At 44.0% G+C, this 23,600-nt stretch overlaps 1 protein-coding gene across 1 annotated transcript in view; it reads left to right on the forward strand.

Annotated features, from left to right (window-relative positions):
- MYO3B (myosin IIIB) overlaps positions 1-23,600 on the forward strand; it is a 3,387,754-nt gene that overhangs the window by 2,993,535 nt on the left and 370,619 nt on the right. Inside the window, exons 30-31 of the mRNA XM_069616181.1 lie at positions 12,337-12,400; positions 13,298-13,427. Of these exons, the coding sequence (XP_069472282.1) occupies positions 12,337-12,400; positions 13,298-13,427 (194 nt within the window). The remainder of the gene's footprint in view (positions 1-12,336; positions 12,401-13,297; positions 13,428-23,600) is intronic.

Here is a 23,600-nt window from a genome sequence, read left to right on the forward strand (position 1 = left end):
TATTGCCTCTGTGAAGGTGCAATGTGTCCTGACTTTTTGCCTAACCCTATGGTCAGGATGCACCACACACATATTCTTATGTCATCTCCCCAGACTAAAGATACAGATGTCGGTATAGTGGCATCATTAGTGTGTCACACCCTGTGAGATTCAGCAGATCCCAAGCCCAAATGCAGATAACCTTCCTATGCTAGCAACATGCTTCATGTTAACCACAGTATCCAAGAAAATGAGCAACATGGTGAGGGATCTAGACTAACCAAGCTGCTTAGAACCTGGCTGTCATTCACCCGTACAACACCGACATTCGGGGCAGTCTGAGAGCTATGGGCTTCTCACCTCCACTACCTGCCCTGACCCACACCCAGCCTATTTTGCCAAGAGCTTCAAATAAAAAAGTCCCACACATACCTGACCTTCCCGGGAACGGGTGTAAGCATATTCGTCAAAAATGGATTCATCTGATGTGTTGTCGCTGAATGCGGGTTTCAGAATCCACGGATCATTGACTGGCCGACACAGCGAACTCAGGGCCGGCTCAAGCGAAGTTCACTTTTTATATCCAGTGTTTGCAGCACAGAGCCAGAAAGTGTAGCACAGTGTGAAGGAAGGAATTGGAGTTCCGGATATCATGGGGTTCGGGGTGTGGGAGTGGGGTTAGGGAGTATCTGGGGTGAGGGAGTGGGGTTGAAGGTGCATGTGAGGCGGGGTGGAGGAGTGGGGTCAGGGGTCATTAGGTGGCCTAGGTCCCAGGGCTGTAGTTATATGGGGCAATGCCCCCCATCCAGTGCACAAACGAGAGGGGAGATGTGCTGTGTGGGCTGAAACCCACATTAGTGAGGGGAGCAGGGTGCAGGCAGTGAAGGCGATCAATCAAAAGTGATTGGGTGGGTGGAACCCTGGGGGAGGTATTCGGTGGGTGGGATTTGGTGAGAGTAGTTTGACAAGTGGGGCATATCGGGAGCTGTGCTTCGACGGATGCACATAGAGCTCAGGTAGCCACTAGGATACTCCCTCCCATGCCACGCAAGCAGGGAAGAAAAAACGGGCCCATTTTTAGCCACCTTTCCTTTGGCCGTGGTCAATATTTTTGGTTGAGATGTGTTTTCTATCATTAGTAGTTTTTTGGGGCAAACATTAGCACTTTGGACAGTGTGCTGGGGTGCTAATAGCAGTAACATTCCACAGGTTGAACACCAGAATCGCCAAGCCCCCTGCTTTTCTCTGGACTTTAATGTGGATGGATAGATGTTACCAGCAGGGTTTGCCTAACCTGGTGATTCTCATTGCCTCAAAATGTGATAACGGATACTTTAGGCTACTAGGTTTCTATTGACAGGACAGCAGGCTTGATTTTGATGAGTCAATTTCCTATTCAAGATACAGCATCCCTCATTATTTGCACCTTTTTAAAAATATGCAGGTGATACATGTTTAAATGTTTGCAAATAGTTGCTTTTAATCAAAATGGGAACCTCGGTGTCGTCCACAAGGCTTTCTGGGGCCAGGGACCACACTACATCCAACTTTCTCTTCCTAAGCATCTTCCTTCTGAGGCTCAGACACATCTCCGGGCAGAGCGTGGGGGGTAGATATCTGTTCTCTGCTGAGGCCTCCCTCTCAAACTTGTGCAGGACCACCTAAGGTTCAGGAAGCAACTCAAGACCTTCCTCTTCGCTTTCACTTTTTTGCTCCCGCTCCCTTGCTGATGTCCGTGTCTGCTGTGCATTCTGGTTACTTGGCCACCCAATGAACCTATGGCACCAGGCTCCTGCATGACCAGGTGCCCTTGCACTGCTTTGGGGTCTCCCAACCATTTAGGGACAACATCTGCAACCCTACAGTCCTCTATCTGCACTTATGAGCGAAACCCCTGGCCGCAATTATGAATTTCTTTGCACTCTACCTTCCCCTTCCCCCACCCAATGGCACTTCCTCCTTCCTTCACCCCACTGTTGCATGATCTGAACCTAGTAAGATTGTTTTGTCCTCTTTTGTTTTCCCTTCCTTGTCTTGTCACGCTAGAAACACTTGTGTACAGGCGCGTTATAAATGATTTATCACATCATATCATAATCCAGACTCCCTAGTTACATTAAGATTGAGGTCATAACCTGCTTGGCAAGGAGTTAAGGTATACTTCAACAGGCATTTTCAATCGGCCAGGTTATCTAGGTGGCACCAGTATGAACTTTCAATATAAGAGACTCTGTTTTATCTGTACCTTTATGATCTAATTTAATATCTTCTTCATATTTTTATTTTTTTATTTTTTTTATTGTAACATCTAGTTTATATTAAACTTTTCTTACAATTTTTTTTTTATTTCAGTGCATCTATGATATCATCGTCTTCTGCCTTTATAGAATCTTTGTTTCTTTATTTTGTAACTTTATCTAGAAATGTTAACACCGAGCAAGTTAAGTGGACCGAACTTCTGCCTAAAATACGGGTCGATAGCTCAGCAGATGTAACAGTTTCAGACTGAAACTTGCTCAGATGTATCATTCTTGAGCATATGAGTGCTGAACATTCCGTTACTAGGTGTTTTGTTGTCTCAGGGAATAATGAACAATGTCGGCAACTGTCTTCTGTTAGGTTACCCAGGTGACGCTTCACCATCATCTGTTTTGTTTTATATACATTGGTTCGCAAGCGAAGAAAACTGTCTCTATGATATCTTGAAGGGAATTGTTGAAGGTATTTTGGTATATTGTCGACTTTGTTTGTCGTTGTCTCCAAATCTAAGGCTGTGTGTAGTTTGCCATAGTTATCAAGATTGTCAATCCAAAGCCATTCTTTTAGTTTCTTTCTTGGGATTTGAGTACGATCGAGCAACATTTCCATCGTGATGTTAGCAATTTGCATAATTGCTTTAACCTTTTTTGACCATTCCAGTAGTAAGCCTTTAAACAAATGCTCTGCACTAGGTGCCAATATAAGATACGCAGGTTCAGGGTTGGAAATTACCATCTTTCTTAGTATACACATGGACTTCCATATCACTGTTCCATGTAAGCTCTCCAGGGCTAACTCATGGCGTAGTATTATCATTGATAAATATTTCGGCAGTCTTCATACTCGCCGCCAGAAGAGACCTTCCAGTTGTGACCACATCTTTTGATCAATATTCCAGCCTGTTTTTACCCCGAATGTAAGTGCAGGGATTACTTTCTGCACGAAGAACGTTTGTATTGGTATTAAAGAGAATTTTCCATATAGTGTCTGTATTCTGGCTCCTTGCAGAGAGAGAGTTCGAGTTTGGCGATATATGTCATCTATCCAACTCCATTCCTGTATTGAGGTATTTACTATTATTCCCAAATAGCGAATTTCAGAAACTACCTCAATCTGATCATCATTTATTTGCCACCTGAAGTTTTTATTTTTGGGTCCAGTTGTACGCCCGAACTTCATAATTTTTGTTTTTTTCACGTTTATTGATAAATCATTTCCAGCCATGTAGCATTCTACATACGCAAGTAGACGCTGTAATCCTAACAATACTATATCGTCCGCATAAATTGCGTAGCTTATTTATTATCCATTGACATTTGGTGGAAAACAGTTCACAGTTTCAAGGTCACAATGGATGTCGGCAATATATAACTTGAACAAGGTTGCAGCCAAGGGACATCCTTGTTTTACCCCTTTGCAGGTATCAATCGCTTTTGACAGGGCGCCTCTATCGTTTAGTCTAATTCTAATTGAGGTGTTTTCATGCAAGGCTTTTATCGGTTGGAGCACAGCCTCTGGACATTTCTATTTTTCAGTTTCTTCCAAAGTTTGTCTCGATTTATTGTATCGAAAGCCTGTTGCATATCGATAAAGGCTACAAAAAGATTTTCCTTCTTCTTTAAAGCTTCCAGCTTTAATATGTTCACCAAGGCTAGGTTGATCTCTGTTCCTACACCCTTGGTGAATCCTGTTTGTCTTCTGTCCAGTTTGTCAGTCATCAAGACCCATGCTGAAAGTTTTTTTTGAAGAAACGTCGCTAACACCTTGCCAATTGTATCTAGAAGGGCAATCGGGCGATAGTTGGCAGGATCGTCCCGACTGCCCTTTTTAAAGACTGGTACAATTATTGCCGTATTCCAAGATATCGGCACTTTTTGTCTTTCCGCTATTGCCACGAACAGGTGTTCGGTAAATATTTACCATTCTTGTTTATGTTTCTTTAGCATCATATTAGTGATGCCGTCTGGTCCAGCTGCTCTTGAATTCTTCAGCTTTGTGATTGCAATACATATATCGTCACTAGTTTCTTTTATGTCCCATTCAATTTCAATTTTCACTTGTTCCATTTTCGATGACTTCTCAGACCCTGAAAATACTTTATGAAAGTGTTGTATCCAATTGTTTTCATCCACACCATTTGTCAGCACGGCTGCTTGGTTAATGGATCCCCTGTTCAAAATATTCCATATTTCTCTTGTGTTGTTTGTTCTGATTAAACCTAACATCTCTTCGCCACGCTCTTGATCTCTTTGATGAGTGAACGTTTTAAGCCAGTTTCGTTATTTTTGTTTCCTTCGTTTTATCAGGATATCAGCATTTAATCCGAAACATGATTTTAATTCAAGTAGATCTTTCTTAATCTGTTTCTTTTTGTTCTTTAAAGTCATACTCCAAATATTTTTATGAATTAAATCAGTGTTTTGGTTATGGGCGAGCCCCACTGTTAGACATGGAAGTAGCGCCACATAGTCAGTTGGATCAACAACTTCTTTATTTGCCACTTGCAACGCGACGGTCATGTCTTGAATTTGTCTTTCTTTTTTTCGAAGTCTGTTTCGACCAGCATTCACTTCTACCTCTTGGCCTTCTGTTTCAACTTCGTATCTGCATTTTAGTGGCCATGTCATCACAAGTACACAATGATCGCTGTTTGGAGTTGGTACAGTTTGTCGATGTTTACAAACACATTTCTCGACGTCCAAATATAATCAAGGATCTTATTTTGTCCCAAGTTGTACCAGGTGTAGTTTGGGGGTTTGTCACCATTTACACTTCCATTTGCCATCATACAATCGCGGGCTTTCATTTCTTCATTCCATAGTGTTCTTCTAAAGGCTCCAAAGCTTCCATCAGTGACTTTATCCGTTAACCTCTCTTTGTTCTTATCAAACTATGAGGTATTTAAGTCTCTGCACACTATGATTGATAAATTCGAACAACTTCTCAGGCTTTTGACTATTATCTTCATCACTGAGGAAACAAATGTTCGAGCAGCGATCTTTGCTGGGTTCCAATAGACATTCAACAACAGCATTGTATATCCTTTGTTTTCGTGTCCGTTGGAATATTTAAGTAGAGTCCCTTGCACGTAACTGTTAGGATTGTTTTCCTCATTTACTACCCAGTTTGTTCCTGATTTGATCATAGTTATTAGCCCTGAGAATGGTCTTCCTCTAGTATTTTTCTCAGCTGGGTTTATTAATGTTTTGTAACCATCCTTTACTGGCGGGGCTCGCATCCAGGTTTCCTGCAAACAGATAGCAAAGTTGCCCGTCAGTTCCACTGGGAAGTCGTTGTACAGATGACTAAATCCTCTGGTGTTCCATGAGATCACGGATACTGTGACATCTGAATCAGTTTTCACTAGCTAGTGTTTTTTTGTCTCGAACATTGCGTTCCGATTCCTCTGATGTTGCTGTGGTTCGGTTTTCAATTGTCTCCTAAGTTCCACTCATCATTGTTCCAGCGTAGTTATTTCACTTTGATTTCGATTTCTCTCTTTTTCAGTCTGGTTTTCAAACCACTCCTGTTCTGAGATCTGAAACCCTAGACACAACAGCTCTTCTTTTGCAGCTATCAATAGCTTGCGGACTGCTTGTGAGGTGATATGGAGTAGAACACAATCAACGCGGTCTTCAGACATGTATTCTACAATTTTAATATCGTCAGATCTGATGGTACGTAACACTGGAACAGAGTGCAATAAGCGCATTGTGTTTCCCCAGTTCAGGTTGACATCAGAATCGTCATTGAAGACGTTTTCAATCCTAATCTTTCTTGAAGGCACTTTCTCTTCGCCTCGATTCTCTTTTGCCGCTTGATTTGAAGATTTCTGCTTTTGCGCTTTTGTGTGGGTTGGATTTAAGGTCATTCTTATTTTATTTCTCTGCTCAAAACTAAAGGTTTCTTGTTTTTTGTCCATTCCATTTGGCTGTGCCACTTTATCGCTCTTTGCCATTAACTGGGCACCCTTTGCGCTCTTTTTATTGCTTGTTTTCATCGTTTGCAGTTCTACATCTGAGCTCTGCGATGTTAGTACTGGACTCTGTAAATTCAAGTCAGACCGCGCACCTTCCGACAAAATAGTACAATCATCTTCTTCTTCGTCAGGATAGGTTGAGAGATTACAAAGCTCCTCCAGTTGTTCAACTGAAGAAGTTGCACTTAGATCTGAGTCAATTCACATCCTTTTTTTGGGGTTAGTAGGTCTATTGCTAGGTTTTCCCATTTCTTTCTCTAATTGTCTTTTGGTATCATTTTTCTTAGATTTTTCTGATTTTTCTCTTTCAGATATCTTAGATTTTACTGGCGTTGTTAGATTTCTTATACATTTCCTTGTGATGCTGGTTTGATTTGGTGGCACCTGAATGTTCTTTTTTTCTCCAATCTTTTCTTTCCTTGTCTATTGGGAGGTACTTGAAGTTTCTCTTTATTCGCATCACAGGTGATATTTTTTGCTGTTCCACTAAATATCCTGTAAGAAACTTTTACTGAGGAAGATGACGGTGTTTCCATACTCTTCTCATTTGTATTCTCAACCCCAGTTCTTTTTACTTCCAAGCACAAGGGGATTTCTGTATGCTTCTCATTTGTAGTCATCTCCTCTGTTCCTTTTGCGAAAGAGCAAGAGGGGAATTCTGTGTTTTTCTCATTTAATGAGTCTCCTGTCGATTTTATGATTTGTTGTACAGGGTGTGTCGTCTTTACAGGTAAGGCGTTGGGTAGAGATGTCTGCGCAGCTATCTGTTTCAAGAGGTCAACCATTTCTTCCAATTGAATATTTTTTTCTTCACTGTCTTTCAAAATCATCTCCAAATGTCTGCCTGCTTGATCTACAGACTGACTTTCTTCTGGATTTTGCCGTGCATGATGAGCAAGGAAGTAGGTTTCCATTTTAATTATTTTCTCGTTAAGGCGGCCCAATATTGCTTCATTATTTTGAATTGATTCGTGCAAGCTCTCATATAGTTTAATGAACGGAATTAGTGCCAATGAGATGGCTGCTAATAAATTATTATGAATCTGGATTGAGGCTGCAATCGACAGGTTAGAATTATTTTCTGGGTCATTATCAGCGGGACTTTGTTAATTTTCATTGTTTCTGTGTTACAGGCTGTCCTTTTCATATGATTGCGGACTTTTTGCCTCGGTTGGTGGTTTTGTTCTGGGCCTCTCGCCCTCACGTTTACCATCGTTTGACCATTTAAAAGTCGCATTTCTGCCATTTTTTTTACTCTGTTTGTCATTTTGCTGTGTTGTTATCCCAGTGTAATTATCACAGGGCGAGTACATGGCACTTTTTTCTCCGACGTTATTGGCCAGCCCTGTCTTCGCAGACACTGCCGGTGAGCTGATTTTCGATTAGTCCACCGCGATTCCCTCTCCTTCAGTGAGGTGGGGGTTGTTCTCTGTGATACTCACGTTGCTCGACGTTGGTCGAAAACAGCTGCTATTGCATGCTTTTCCATTTGTAAAACTTTCTGCCAATCTTGTTTTCATTTGTTCAAAGTCAGCCTGAAGCCTCATCGTCAGGCGAGCCTCTCGCCCGGCAAGACCGATCGCTTTTTTTTGTTGCTGTGCCTATCTCGTGTTCAAGAAGCGAGTCACCATCATTTCCTCAGATTTCTTCATTGGACATTGAGTTCAGGCTATTTAACATGATTGTTTTGTTCTCCTCTCTCAATTTGCAGTCATTCTGTGTCAACTTGCAGGGAAATTCCTTCATATTCCTAATTGTTGTTTTTTGTATTGGTGTGCTCTCGTTTTCTGGTGTAAGCTGTGTTGTAATTTATGTTTGCAGCTAATCACGGCTATCCCAAGATCTTGTGGGAAGGTAAAGCGTAGCGAGTTAGCATCCAAAGATGTGCGAGGTACCTCTACTGCAAGCAGTTCCAAATCCGTCACGTCAAATGGTGATTGAAATGCTTCTGTATTTATCTCGACTATCACTGGATCAATGATGTTTTTTGTGGAACCTTTTGCAGTTTGCTTAGAGGTATCTGTGCTGTTTCGTTCGCTTGTAGTTAAGTTTTTGTCAGGACTCAACTCATGAATGATTGACAGCAAACTTTGTGGGTTGTGTTGGGCAATGTTTGGCTTGCTGGTTTCATTTATGCACTTTCCGCCACTTTTTTTAGTGAACTCATGGGCCACATCTTGTTTGTCGGCGGCGTTCACTGAAATCGGCAGTATTTGTTGTTGTATCAGAAGCTGCTTTGCCGCTGTTTATCAGTTGAACTCTGAACGTAATTTAATTCCGCAATCGCGGCTGAGACAACACTTTTGTCGGCGGGCAGATTTTCATTAGGAACCTGCGGCACCGGACTGCGATGACTTGCTTCCGACGCTATGGGGGAGTGTCCTCTACATGTATGTCATTTACGACGGCTGGATCATTAGCCTTCGCTGCAAAACATTGTAGTTTTCTATTGGAAGCGCGCAAAGGCTCAGACCCCCTTAATTCACCTGAGTCTGTGGTAGTCCTCTCATCTTGCTCTATTTCATTTACTATGACAGAAACAATTTCGTTTGTATTTTCGATAACAGACTCACAATTATCACGATTATCATCAGTGTCTGTATGCATTGCACTGTCAACCGTGTAACTTGACTGGCAAAACAACGAGTTCTGTTTGGATTTGAGCCGAGTCAAAGGTCCGTTCTCGGCCATAAGATGATCTTACCTCAGTAACTGCAGTTGCTGCGGACTGCTGCAGACTGAACTCGTCTCGAACTCTGCGCGCGCTCCGTGCTCTTCTGGGGTTTTTAAAGGTGGTTGGGCTTTCTTTTCATAAAGCCACACCACCATTAACAGGAAACAAAAAGACCAAGCAGTGTAGCTGCAGCTCCTCTCTCTACCTTAGACTGCTGCAGACTGAACTCGTCTCGAACTCCGCTTCTTCATAAAGTCTTGTTACAAAAACTATTTAAATATTCTGTATTTTTGGTTTGTGGTAATTTTGTGGTCATTTTCCAATTTGCAGGGCTTTTAGTGGGCCAGGGCTAGCCAGAGTTCAGCCCGGCAGTCTCCAAATATTGCCCTTGAGCCAAGCCTCTGCCAGGGCTCTCTGCAATGGCCTCCCTCACCAAATATCTTTAAAAATATGAGTGGCAATATTGCTCTTTGCCAGTAGATATCACCTTCAGTGATGGCTAGAATCACTACACCAGTTAAAGAAATGTGAAATTAGGTACTTTTCATATGGGAAAGGGAAATGATAAGAGAATAGATTGATTTTTGCCACACATTGTATTAAAGTGTTATTATTAGAAAGCCTTTAATTAGTATGTATGAATAATGGATTTCTTTCAGAAGAACTGTGGGATTGCATGGGGTACTGACCCCTTTTGATTTGATCTTCTGTTTCATATTTCAATATATTTATTTTGGTCAAAGTTTTTACAGACAGGAACTATATTTTAATACATCTTTTAACCAGAATCTGTGCCCTTTCATTGCACTTATGTAAACTTGATTGGCTCTGTTAGGTCACTCCTTTAATTCCACAGGCCACTCCTCTTTTAAAGCTTTATTAGCTATTTGGCATTTGAGGCTATGTGAGACTTTTTTAGGCCCACCCCCAAATATTGCATCAGGCTCATTAGAACCCCCCCTCGATTTTGTATCCCACTTAAAGCACTGCCTATTTGTCCAGTTTTATCAGGTTATAGTCCCCCGCTTTTCCTCCTAGATAGACATATGTAGCTTCATTGTTGTGTTTTCCCATCTGTTGGACGCATGGTGCTGGAAGGTATTATCTGTGGTTTCATGGATGTGCGCGTGAGTGGAATGTTGAATGAATGCTGCGGATGAGTGTTTCGTTTTTGTACGTTGGGTGCTGAGCTGGCGAGTGAGCGGTGGACACCGTTGTGACACTCTGCTATTGCTGACACTGCAAGATGTGGAGGCTTTCCTTTGTACTAGGACACTTGCGTGAATTATTGTAGCTTTGATTACGACACATTGCTTAAGGAAACAAAGCATCTCTTGATTTTTGCTTCATATTGAATTCTATGTCTCCTTTAAAACAAGCCTCAACTTTAAACTGGCGGTCGCCCGATAGGAAAGTTTTGGTTGTACTCTTCCTACTGAGTGACTTGGTACTGTCAGGTTGTGCTGTGTGTCTGTGCTGACATAGGTCAATCCATCTAGGAAGGCCATACTGCAAAAACAGGACCCCATAGAGATCCATTGTACACGCTGGCTGCCATGCCTGCATGGTATGCAGTGCTCCGAATTGCAAACAAACGTTGTCCGACATGCAAGGATGTCGGGTAGCGTTTAATCGTTATTGTACACGCTGGCTGACACGCGAGCAAAGACTTTTACACCTTTCATTCACATCACGCCACTATACAAAATAAGCTCCATGGTGCATAAGAAAGAAGAAAACTGAGAAATCCTTATTCATCGGCATCTTTCTTTCTCCTCTTCTGCTCAAACATGAAATGCTGTTCGTTCTTTGGCCTAGTAAGAAATGGCTATGAAAGTGGAGCCCAAAATCTGCCCTTCTACGTTTTTTTAATCTTTTGGTGGAGAGGGGAGTCTTTGTACAAGTTTAGAGAAGAGCTTTGACACTGAGGCCTTTATTCACAGAATGATCTCCAATGGGGTTTTGCCATTATAAAAGGCTTCCATTGAATTAGGCCCCAAATGTCCTCACTTTCCGAGAACAGCTGGAGCAAATGGACCCATTCTTCCCCAAATGTCCTCACTTTCCGAGAACAGCTGGAGCAAATGGACCCATTCTTGGAAATCAAGAATGTCCCTTCTTTTTTCCACTGGTTAATTTGGCTTGGGTTTGCCTTGGATTCAACGATATTTAGACTCCAGCCTTGTGTTGAATTTTTTATATATTTTCTTACCTTCTGGTATCCCAAGTAATGTGGGCCAATTTCTGTTCTGGGGGTTAATTTCTACCAGGCCCCTATCATGGAATATCAGCTCAAACGGCATCCCAGGGTGGAGTGGCCTGTGGTGGCCCACCCCAAACATAGAAGGGACCAGAGGAGACATGGGGACGTATACATCGTACGCATGCGCCACTGCTGGTTGTAGGGGTCAGACTTCATTGGAAAAAGCAACACCTCCAGGCAATTGGATAGACGAAGTGAGTCCTGGATTCTGCTGGTGGGTGGGTGGGTGGGGGGTTCCTGTGGCAGGGCACACCGACTATACCACTGTGCCTAACTGGGGTCCGCACGCGGTTCTACTGCACAGGGTGGCACATTCTGTGTTGAGGTAATATAATTGAGTCTCCTATGGTGGGACTTCTGCCATTTTGGTAGAATTCGGTAACAAAGATACAGTTGATATTATTTTACCTATAAAGTGTTGTATTTCTTCCAGATGATTTCGCGTGCTGTGCAATTTCACGAAGAGTCGGTGATTTGATTAACAAAAACATACTTTGCTAATGATGCCCACATTTGCATAGCCTACTGATTTCTTGCAGTCCTTGTGCCAGGCCCTGCAATATGCATTGCGCCCAGGGTCGGACTGGGGCATATAATTGTCTCGGTCACCAATGAAAATGTGGCACACAGTAGGAAATGGGAATTCATTCCTTTTGTGACGGTGTTTGGCACACATTAGGAAATGGGAATTCATTCCTTTTGTGACGGTGTTTGAATAATACCCACAGTTTTTTTGTGGATAAAATGTGATGCAAATTGTACATTTTAAGGAATATTTATTCAGCAACACTGGCCAAATCTATTCGCTGCATAGTGAAGTAACTCATCAAACTGGCCCACATTGGCCCAAAAAGTGGCCTACTTTGACCCAAAAAACTGGCCCACACAAGCATTTTGCGTTTTTGGTTCGGCCATGGGCCTTTTGTCCTGTAGGCCAGTCCGAGCCTGATTGCGCCCGCTTCCATTTTGTAAAAGGAGGTTATTTTGCAAATGCAAACAAAGATCCCGTTGAATGCATTCGTCTGTCTAAGGCGCCCCTGTCATGTGAAACATATATTTCTTATTATTTGAAATGTTTTTCTTTTGGGCTGAAACTTGGTATGTACTGTTCTGATCACGCAAGAAGGTACTCTGTCTTGACGTGAGTTTATTTATGTTGTTCTGTTCTTTGTATAATTCCAGGCAGGAAAGCGTCACGAGCAGCCCCTCGGCAGCGGCGGATCGCTTCAGCCAAGGCGGGGAACAGGTACTGTTAACGCCGGGCTCTAAAGTGACGAGCGCATTCTGCCGCCAAATTCCGGCCTTCGCAGTTCTGAGGCGCGTTCATGGGCGCTTGGCAGGGCCGAGGCAACGTGAAACCGGGAGGAGGGATGGTTTGAAGTCTCGGGGACAAAGGCGTCCTCCTTACCCGGGACTTCAGCGCCGCAGAAAGACAGGGAGGCGCAGCCAAGCGGAGAATCAAAAGGCTGTAGATTTGCTGCCCAGAATGAATGGGGGCTGCTCCCCGAGGTGATTTGTCTGCGCGCTTGGCTTTCTACAGATGTTGCTGGGATTTTTTTCATAGCGAGGACCTGGGGTTCTTTGGTTCTTTGGTTGCACTTTGATATCCTGCTCGAATTCAATATGTGACTGGGAGCGCGCTGCCCTTTGAAGTCTGATCCAATTTTTGCTGCTTACCATTTGATGTTGAAAGGCTGAAATAAAGAAAATGTACAGTTTTTTGCCAATAACTCTGCTGAGCATATGTAAGATTAAAAAAAAAGAAAACGTTTGGATGATGTACTTAGAAATGTTAAACAGATTAATACCTTCCTATGGCGGCTTTCCCTCCACACGCAAATTAAGCACAAGTGGGAATCGGCCAATGGAGGGTTAGGGTACCAGGAGTTCCAGCCCTGCTAAAGGAGTCCTGTGCGCGTCCTGTCAGAAAGGTTCTGCTCTCTGAGCGGTGTTTGTTCATGGCCACTAGACTCGTGACCACCCCCAAAATGTCCCTATGCCGTTTGTTTTCCATATCGCAGTGACACAAAAACACATGTATGTTGCTAAAAGGTGTCCATTCTTGATTTTCACCACTAACGCGCACACCAGCTTCACACGAAGCATTTACCACTAGTTTTCAATATGTTTTTCTTTCCTGAAGGATCCAGAGACCGTCAGTGCCTCGTGCGTGCCACTCCCCCACCCTGTGCAGGAGGCCGATGCCCAGCCGACCACCGAACCCCACCCAAATGGTACCCGCGCGCGGCCACAGAAAGGGGGCAATGACCGAGGTAAGGCTTAGACTGCGCCACCAGATATGTTTTCAACCATTAAGGTTACAGGTTGGCTCTGTTATTCGTGCATCTGCTAACCGACCCGCCAAGAGACTCGTTTCCAAGAATGGCGTACTGTGCCTGCATTGGGAGATGGCCCAGGGATGTCTCTGCAAGACCGAATAATCAATAGCAACATGTTGCTGCATTGCATGATGGGATTCAGGGTGAATGCACCCTAACAAACTAAGCACAGTGCTTTGAATAGGGGGTGGTGTGTTTTTCTCCGAATATGTTTGTAATTTTGAAAAATGTTCATGAATCACGTATCAAAGATGCTGCAGCACACATAGAATTGGTCCTAAATAAGCATTTGCTTTTTTTGGGATTGGGTTTGTCATTTGTCTCTTCCCTGAATGGTTTCGATTACTGGGTTATATAAGCAGTAGCGTTCTGATAGGTTCTGATAGAGCCTATAGCCCTAGGGCCTTCATACCACTCCAGAAACCCCACCACACAATCAATACTCTGCCCCAGGAGGATTTAGATAAACAAATAGATCCACATGAGAAATCTCCTATCCAGAAGCTGGGCTCCTTCTGCGCTCACGACCCCATCAATCCAAGGGATAAGGTGGTAGCTGTGAAAGGATCATAAAGCTATTGAGCAATAATTCAGTGTTTATGCTGCACCCGTCACTACCGAAGTTGTCGTACGGTGCCAAGGCCGTTCAGAATAACGACGTTGTGTGACCACTACCAGGGGAGCCAGACCCTGGTCTGTGATGGAAAGTAGGAGAGGGCAAAAGGTGAGAAGGATGGTGGAGGAGGAGTAGGACAGAAGCAGAGAATTGCAAAGATGCATTTGGGTTGAGAGAGAGATATCTGATTGTAGGAGTAGGGGTGCTTGCGTGCCGTCCTCGGCCATGGATCAAACCAAGTGCTGATCAGGGTAAAGAGTTAATAAAGCCCATCCGTAATGCAGAGAATTAGTCCGCTCATGGTTGTGGGATGAATTCGAGCTGTGCTGAAGCGTGCCATTGGAGCGTGGAGGCTTTGTCACCAGAAGAAGTTTATAAAACCTACCACTCACCCCTTGCTCACTGAGGGGATCATCGGAGAGTGCCAAGCCGAGTGACAGAAGAGCCAGAGCCAAGAGTTGGCCATGTTCAGGTGAACGCAGAGAACGCACAAGTGGAGGAAAGGAAACGTCAGATCCTCCTAGAGTCATAGCAGCTTGACTACTCGGTGAGGGAGCTGATTACATGGTCTCTGTGGAACAGAACAACATAATCAAATGTTGCACTGTGGGTCTTCTTATTTTAACACAGGCATCTTTATGGATACGCAATATACACCTTTTATTTAGTTACGCATACTTATATCTGTTAGGGAAATAGGCTAGACATAACACAGCTTCATCTATTTTCCTCATAAGCAGCGCATATACTTAGGACAGTACTCGGCTTGGGGCAGCCTATTTATCTAGACCTTTTAAAAGGCATGTCCCATCCATTTGGATGACCCAAGTCAACCATGTCCGCAAAATACTTAGGATAGCTCGAGCACATCTCGAGCCCCTCACGCGCCCAGACTTCATATATACATTTCCAATACAGCAAGCCCCACCCATCACCCACTTACACATCTTGTCATGCTCCTCTCAGGATTTCACTTCAACACAGCACTCTTGTCTGTTTCCGTTCAATGCATCATAACCAGATTAAGGTCCTGCTGTCCATGAGCGGGACATAACGCACCTTAACTCAGGCAAGGTTTACGTGCTTTGTGACTACTCCAGTGGTGGTCTGGCGCATTACAAAAAACCCAATGATGATCATAATGATAACAAAGAAGGCATATGCACACTAAGTATGTATTTCCTCATAGGATACCACTATGCTGTATTTTTCCTTCAATATTTTATTTCTTTGTACTTTGGCTTTAATGTTTGTCTGCGCCACGTTTAGGAAAGTTAGTAAGACACTCCTATGTTAGACTGCTATTAAGGATAGTCCACTGGATGGACTGCAGTAAACTGGTTTACTTGACTAATCAAACGCTCTCCTAAGGAGCCGCAGGTGGCATGTGCTATGCATGAAAAGACACACATGCGACAAGGCAAATAACTCGGGGGCTCTCTTCTCTTGAGCCACTTTTGGGAAATCTGTGCCAATCTTTGCCGTGTGCCTGTAGGTGATTGTCATTATCTGATGCTGTTATTTATCTTCTACAACTAAAAAGTCTTGTTTCTTATTTCTGGCTACAACTTTCTAAGAAGTGAAAATATGGCTATTTACAGTCCCCCCTTTCTTTTGACTGAGAACTTGATACATATTAAGAAAATTAGACTAACACTTCAATGTGTAGGCATTGTACACGACTGCTTTTTTAAATTTTGGCTGATCAGTGTCGCTTTAGCAACACCTAGTGCAGCAATATTTATTTTATTTTTGGTTTTATAGAGCGCACTACAGCCCACAGGCATCGAGGCGCTATGAGAAACGTAAGAAGGCTTGATTCAGGGTTACAAGAATGAGGCCAAACAGGGTATTGCTTGGTTCAAATTGTTTCATTGCATAATACATTTGATGAAAGTTACTTAGATGCATAAGCAGAGAAACATAAAAGTGATAAAAAAGCCCTTTCAAACAAAGAGCCTAGTTTTGATGGTTTTCCGGAAGGCAGCATGAGGGTCAATCAACCTAATCTGGGATGGAAGGGTGTTCCAGAAGGTGGCAGCCATAGTTGGGAAGATGGTGCCACTTGCACGCACTCTGCGGGTAAGAGGAACAGTGATTCTATTACAATAGGCCACTCTAAAAGGTCTAGATGGCGTGTGTCTGATGATCCTTTGAGCGAGGTAAGGGGGAGCCAAGCCATGGAGACATTTATGTGTCAAGGCGAGGGTTTTGAAAACAATCATTCCCTTGACGGGGTGCCAGTGTACCTGTCTTCTGACTTCCGAGATATGGTCCCTTCGCGAAACGCCCATTGCGGCCCTCAAGGCGTTGTTCTGAGCTAGTTGAAGTTTGGCCAGATTCTTTCGGGAGGTCCCTACAAAGAGGGTATTACAGTAGTCAAGCCTAGACCCAATTAGCGCCCTAGTAGTGGTAAGGCAATTCTGTTGGGGGAGGAAGGGTCTGGCTTTGTTGAGCAATTTGGAACGATAGGCTGAGGAGGATGCAATAGCATTAACCTGTCTATCCATGGTAAGGTTGGGTTCAAGATAGACGCCCAGTGTCTTGATCACTTGTGAGACAGCGATCGGGATGTTGTCAACCATGAAGGAGCCATATTGCTTGTTCAATTTATCCAAGGTGGAGTGGGATACAATTAGTAGAAGTTTGGTTGTCTCACTGTTGAAACATAACCAGTTTTCTGCCATCCAGGATTGGATCGTTGCATAAATGGAATTGAGGGTGTTCAGGTCCGATAGATAATCACCCGAGAGGGGATGAGCACCTGAGTGTCATCTGCATAATAAGTGTATGAGATGCCCAGGGCATCCAGGATTTTGAACAGGGGCCTCATGAAAAGGTTGTGGAGGGTGGGACCTATGCAGGAAGCCTGTGGGACCCCACATTTAATGAGACTAGGGTTAGCACAGGAGGATTCAGAGAAAACCTTCATCACTCTTTCCTGTAGGAACAAAGTTATCCAAACACAGGCCCTCGCAGAGAAATTGCCTGCGGGGGAGAGATGATGGCAGAGGGTCTTGTGTTCCACCAGATCAAAGGCAGCAGAAAGGTCCAAGAGAAGGAGGAGCGCAGGTTTGACTGCATCTCTGAAGTCATCCATTTGATTTTTTAGGTCAAGTAGTGCTGTTTCGGTGCCATGTCGTGGCCGGAACCCAGACGGCCATAGACCAAGAAGGTGGTTGTCTTAAAGGAACTTTTGGACTTACAGGTAGGCTGCTTTGTCCAAAATTTTTAGCAGAAAGGGGAGAGTGGTAATGGGCCTGTAGTTCCCTGGGACTAATGGTTTGAGGGAGGTTTTTTTTAGAAGCGGTCGGACCCACGCTTCCTTGAGTCCAGTTGGGGCATGGCCAAACTGGAAAGAGGAATTAATGAAGGCAGTGATAAATGGAGTGAGGGAGGAGGCACAGTCTTTGATGACCTGAGCCGGGCAGGTGTCACCTTTACAATTAGACGGCTTGATGGATTTAAGTAGGGCAATGACTTCGGGTTCAACCATATCCTTGAATTAAAACACTGGGGATTGGCTAGGATGGGTAACGGGGGCAGAGGTGTGGTGACTGTTAGTCAGTAGATTGGACAGGGCCTTTTGGTGGGCTAAGATTTTGGTGTGCAGGATGTCCAGTTTGTCAAGCATGGCAGCTTGAATTTTATTACACCATGTCTCGTCCTTCAGGAGAGTAGGAGGCGGTGGTGAGGGAGTCTCCAATTCTCCAAGGATGGCAAAGATTTCCTTTGTCCCAGATTTAGCATTTTCAATCCTAGAGTTGAATGAAGCAGCTTTAGCCTGAACGATAGCAGTTTTATAATCTTTAGAGATTGTCTTAAAGGCTGCTTTTTTAAAGGGTTGTTTTTCCAGGAAGCAAGCGCTGCCCTTTTTTGGAAAGAAATACAAGGAGCCCCTGGGTGAACCAAGCATTAGAGTGTTTTGCCTTCCTGGCTTTTATAATGGTGAGCGGGGCAACAACATCTACAGCTTGGGAAATGTCCCTATTGAATGCTGTTCCCAGAAGCTCATGGTCATTAGGGAAGGGGGGCGGGAGGGCGGGTACCAGGAGGTAGGGGGATAGATTCTCCTTGGTGAGCTTACGTGAACTTCTCGAGAATGCAGCAGGAAGAGAGATGCTAGACTTTGTAGGCCCCTTGGAGGTAGTGATGTCTAATTTGATGCAAAAGTGGTCAGATCAGGGAACGGGAGACATTTCTGAGACGAGGAGGGAACAATTGTGATGGGAGACCCAGTCGAGCCTGCGCCCTTTAATGTGGGTAGGCTTAGAAATGGCTTGAGTAAATCCTAGGGTGGATGGGGCTTTTTGAAGGGTGGAGGCGTTGGCATCATTAGAGTCATTAAGCCCTAGATTGAGGTCACCCAAGAGCATGACTTTGGAAGATGTTTTAAGGTTATCTGATAGTGCGTGGATAAGGGCCTCATGGAAGTCGGTGGAGGGGCCGAGCGGCCGGTAGACAAGATGGAAGGCAATGGTACAGTTTGGGGAGAACTTCAGTTGAAGTAGGAGGTAGTCAGAGTTCTGATCTGGATCTTTTTGATGGCGAGTGTGTCCTTGGCATTGACAGCTACTCCACCACCCTTTGACCTGTCCGGTCTTGCCTAAATATGGTGTAGCCGCATGGGACAGCAAGGGAAAGGGCAGGGCCAGAGGTCTCATTTAACCAAGTCTCGCAGAGAAAGAGTAGGTCGAGATTGTCCTTGTTGATAAGGTCATGCACATCCAAGGTGTGTGCTGGTAGGGAGCGAGAGTTGACCAAAGCACATTTAAGTGGGGCATCCGATATGGGAGAGTGGGAGGCAGAGGGAAGGGACGGTGCACAAGTGGTCAGGAGCAATGGCCCTAGGTTGGAGGGAAGCCTGGCTGATAGTAGGAGCCACGGCTGTAGTAGTAGTGCAGGACAGGAGTGGTGGGTGGGCTGCAGGCATGGCTACATGACTAGTAACATCACTAACATCACATGACAGTATTGGTAAAAGGGCTGCAGGCATAGAATCAGGGCTAGTAACATCACATGGCACGAGTGGTAAATGGCCTGAAGACATAGAATCAGGGCTAGTAACATCACATGGCACTAGTGGTAAATGGGCTGCAGGCATAGAATCAGGGGTAGTTACATCACATGGCTGTAGTGGGAAATGGGCTGCAGGCATCCAATCAGGGCTAGTAACATCACATGACAGTATTGGTAAATGGGCTGCAGGCATACAATCATGGCTAGTAACATCACATGACAGTATTGGTAAATGAGCTGCAGGCATTGAAACAGGGCTAGTGGCATCACAGTGAACCTGAGGAGGAGTCTGGGTGCATGCGCCCCTATGTGGTGGCGTTTCAGTGCAGAGTGTTGTGGAAACAGAACACTGCAGCGCCACTTCAAATGCTGCAGGCGACCGCAGGGATACAAGGTGTGGCAGCGGCGAGTGGGCATCCAGCGCAGTGCCTATCATGGCATTATGCGTATCATCATCGAAGGTGCCGTGTGACGAGTTCTGGATGAGGTACGTTGCATGAGGTGAGGTGAGCATATGCTCTTCAGCGAGCGTGTGCAGGGGCCACCTATCATGAGGGATGGGCTAATGGGATGAGAATATATGACAATGGGAGGCGGCATGCTCCTGACTTATAGGCGCGCGTTCCTGTGGCCTAGGGTCAGGGTGATGGACAAACAGCACCCGACCACAAAGCGCAATCAGAGGCGCTGGTTTCTCAGGGTGATTGGACATGGGTTAGTGGACCTGCCAAGGGGGGAGCCGTCGTGACCCTTACCTTGGGCGGGACAGCATGAGACGGCAGCCGGCGACTTCGAGCAGCGGAGAGCTGCAGAGAGGGATTCAGGCCTTTTCTCTGGACCTTCCCTCCGCAGCTTCGCTTCTCAGCGTGACTCACCACCATTTAAAGCAGGAGGGGAGGGCCGTGGGAGGTGTTGTAGCGAATCCGGGCGCCAGAGCTGCGTTTTGTTTATGGTGTCCATGGAAACCTTGGCAGCGGCCATCTTAATGGTCATAGAGGCCTCGTGGTGACAAATGGAGTCGGTCAGAATCTTCTTGCTCTGCAGAACTTGCAGGCAAAATCCAGCAGCTGCAGTTGGACGTTGGAACAGAAGATCTCTCCCTCCTCGCAGCAGAGATGCAGAGAAGGATTCGGGCCTATTCTCCTGGCTTTCCCTTCGTGGATTCGCCTCTCCTCCATTTAAGCGGGAGGGGAGTGCCGTTGGAGGTGTTGCAGCAAATCCGGGTGCTTGGGCTGTGTTTTGTGTATGGTTTCCACAGAAACCTTGGCGGCTGCCATCTTAATGGTCATAGAGGCCTCGTGGTGACAAATTAAGTCGGTCTGAGTCTTCTTGCTCTGCGAAGCTTGCGGGCACAATCCAGCAGCTGCAGCTGGATGCTGGAACAGCTGATCTCTCCCTCCTCACAGCGGAGCTGCAGAGAGGGATTCAGGCCTTTTCTCCTGGCCTTCCCTCCACGGCTTCGCCTCCCGGCGCGTCTCCCCTCCATTTAAAGCAGGAAGGGAGGGCCGTGGGAGGTGCTGCAGTGAATCCGGGCACCGGGGCTGTGTTTTGTTTATGCTTTCCACAGAAACCTTGGTGGCGGCCATCTTAATGGTCGTAGAGGCCTTCTGGTGACAAATGGAGTTGGTCCGAGTCTTCTTGCTCTGCGAAGCTTGTGAGCACAATCCTGCAGCTGGAGCTGGACGCTGGAACAGCTGATCTCTCCTTCCTCGCAATGGAGCTGCAGAGAGGGATTCAGGCCTTTTCTTCTGGCCTTCCCTCTGCGGCTTCTATTGGTCTTTGTAGTGGAGCATGACAAATGTGTATTAATACACATCCACCTTAGTGATGTCATTATTCCCTCCCTTTGTGTGTTTGTGGCACTGTGATTTTCAGACAGATAAACATTCTGCATGTAACTTAGATGCAATTGGCTGCCAGAGCTGTTTGTTTTTGTTTTGCTAAACTATTTGTTTGAAGTGTGTGCCTGTATTGTGTTAAGAGCTTTATTGATTGAGACCACACCTAATTGTGTAAACATTGCCATGAGTTTTCTCTTTCTCAATTCTCTGCAAGATTAAGGTGACAGGTAAGACCACATCTACCTGCTCGCAATATCAATAGCATTTCTTTGTTTCCATTCTCTTTTGAGTCAATCTGGAAATTAGGGCAATGTCTACCAGAATGCAATGAAAATCGTTTTCATTTTGAATTTTCTTTATGGGTTAGGCTGACAAGTAATACTAGACTTACCAACATATAATATTAATTGTTTTTCTTTCTCATATCTCTTTATGGCGAAGAGAAACCCTGGATGGGTGCTTCAAATTTGGAACATGTTTGGCATAAGTTGTGCAGATGCACATTTTGGTGCTTTGGTGCAAAGCCATTTAGTAGTTTTAAAAAATAAATTGTCAGAGAGCAGACTGCTCCTTGTACACAAATCTTATATTTATCTCCGATGTTTCATTGGAGCAAGTGATGCTTTTCAGCAGTGAAAATGCACTATAAAGCAATGCAAGGCATGTTTGCGAGAATTCCAACAAGAACCGAAAACTTAAACATATGCACTTAAAATGACATTGGTATTGTAGAATATATTTAATATGAATCGAACGCACGTTTGCTAAACAAAATGTATTGTTTGTTACTGTTCTCCTCTATAATGTACCTTTACTGAAGCAACATGTGTAAACCAATGTTTGAATTGAACAAGTGTTTCTTTTGCACAACTCTGTTACACAAAAATGATGACAAGTGCATATAAAGTTGCAAGAAATCAAAATTGGATTTAAAAGAACATTGTCATTGCACATATTCAATTAACCTAAATTACAGTTTGCTAAACGCAAAGAAATACCCACAGTGCCCTGTGTTTTATTTTGTATGTCACTTGAAATGGACAAATGTAGGTAAATACATGTGGGCATGAAAACCTTTGAAGCTTGGCTCCCAGGGCAAGTGGGTTCAAAGTTCAGTTTTTGGGTTTAATTGAGGCACAGCAATCACCATCTAATTCCATTAAGTCAAGCTCGATGCACAGCAGGGGTGTCCAGAGCACATAGTTGTTCTAAAATAAACAAAACACATTCAGCTTTTGCTTTCCATTTTCCTGATTTGTTTGCTGTAGTAGATGTGTTATGCCCCATCCAAGTCATGAGGAATGGATCTGCTTTTTCAAAACACAATACATCTCAGAATTAAGTTCTTGCCAATCCTTGACCTTTTTGATTTGCGACTCAGACATAAAATACCAACTGCGCATGTCTATTTTATGCCATTGGACTCTAAGCTGCCTAGGCCAGCCTGTTAAGTTAATATTTAATTTGGATGGATTTGCAATTGAAACAGCAATACAAAATTGCAATTTTGGGTTCATTTAACATGGCACAAATAATGAAATCACCCTTTTTGCTCATAACTTTTTAATGCTTTGTTGAATTAAAAAACAAAGCTAGATTTGGATTCAGTAAAGCTATCCTCATATTATGGTATATGCATGATATATTAATACGAAAAGATTTGGAATGTGCCTACACTTGTTTGCGCCAAGATAAGTTGTTTCCTTGTTATGATGTATCCAATACTGATAAATGAGGCTTCCAATTAAATAGTGTACATAGAATCTTTATTTTGGATTTTCACCCCTTCTTGGATGACACGTGTTTCGGCATATGGGCATTGCCTTTCTCAAATCCGGTCTGATTTAGTTTTACAGAAGAGAGAAAAACATACAGAAAAGCATTTTGAAACAAATGTATGAACTCAATATGTAATTGTGTGTAAAATAGGTGTAACTTCATTGTGCATATCCACATACCATGTGTTACATATCCATATATCACACCTCGTGCATTGCAGTGAGCCAAATCTGAGTGTGTAGAAACAAGTGTGAGCGTGCGGCGGGGGGGGGGGGGGGAGGAGAATGGCCTGTGACCCACATAGCATATTCCTAGTGAATATGTCTGCACCAAGTTTATGTGCTACTTAATTAGGCTCTCTTGTTATTGGTGCGCTGGCCACCACTATGTTCAATAATTGGGTTTCTAAGCCATATTGGTTTTCTTCATATTCTAAATGACATCTACCACTTATCAGAAAAATATCCCGACTCACACTGACACAAGTAAACACAGGATTTAAGCCACCAGCATAAACATATGCAGAGTGTGTGTTGCAAAAAACTACAATAACCACAATCCTTTACACTTCAGATCATATAAGTTTGTGACGGGATCACCACACCAGGTCCGTAATCCAAAGGGACCTGCTAAATTATGAAACATCTCTTATCACTTGCCAATACCTTTGGTACTACAATATCATCTTAGTCCGGGACAGTAGAAAAATCTACTCTTCTGCGACAATTGATATTATCTTAATGTTAATAGATTTTTTGCTGTCAATACTTTTTGACCTAGTTTTAATATTGAGTTTATTGTTCTACGTTCATATATATCTTAACTCCCTTGCTCATAATAAATAATGTAAGC

The sequence above is a fragment of the Ambystoma mexicanum genome, chromosome 9 (genome assembly GCF_040938575.1).
Source record: "Ambystoma mexicanum isolate Mex_15411 chromosome 9, UKY_AmexF1_1, whole genome shotgun sequence".
Lineage (NCBI taxonomy): Eukaryota > Metazoa > Chordata > Amphibia > Caudata > Ambystomatidae > Ambystoma > Ambystoma mexicanum.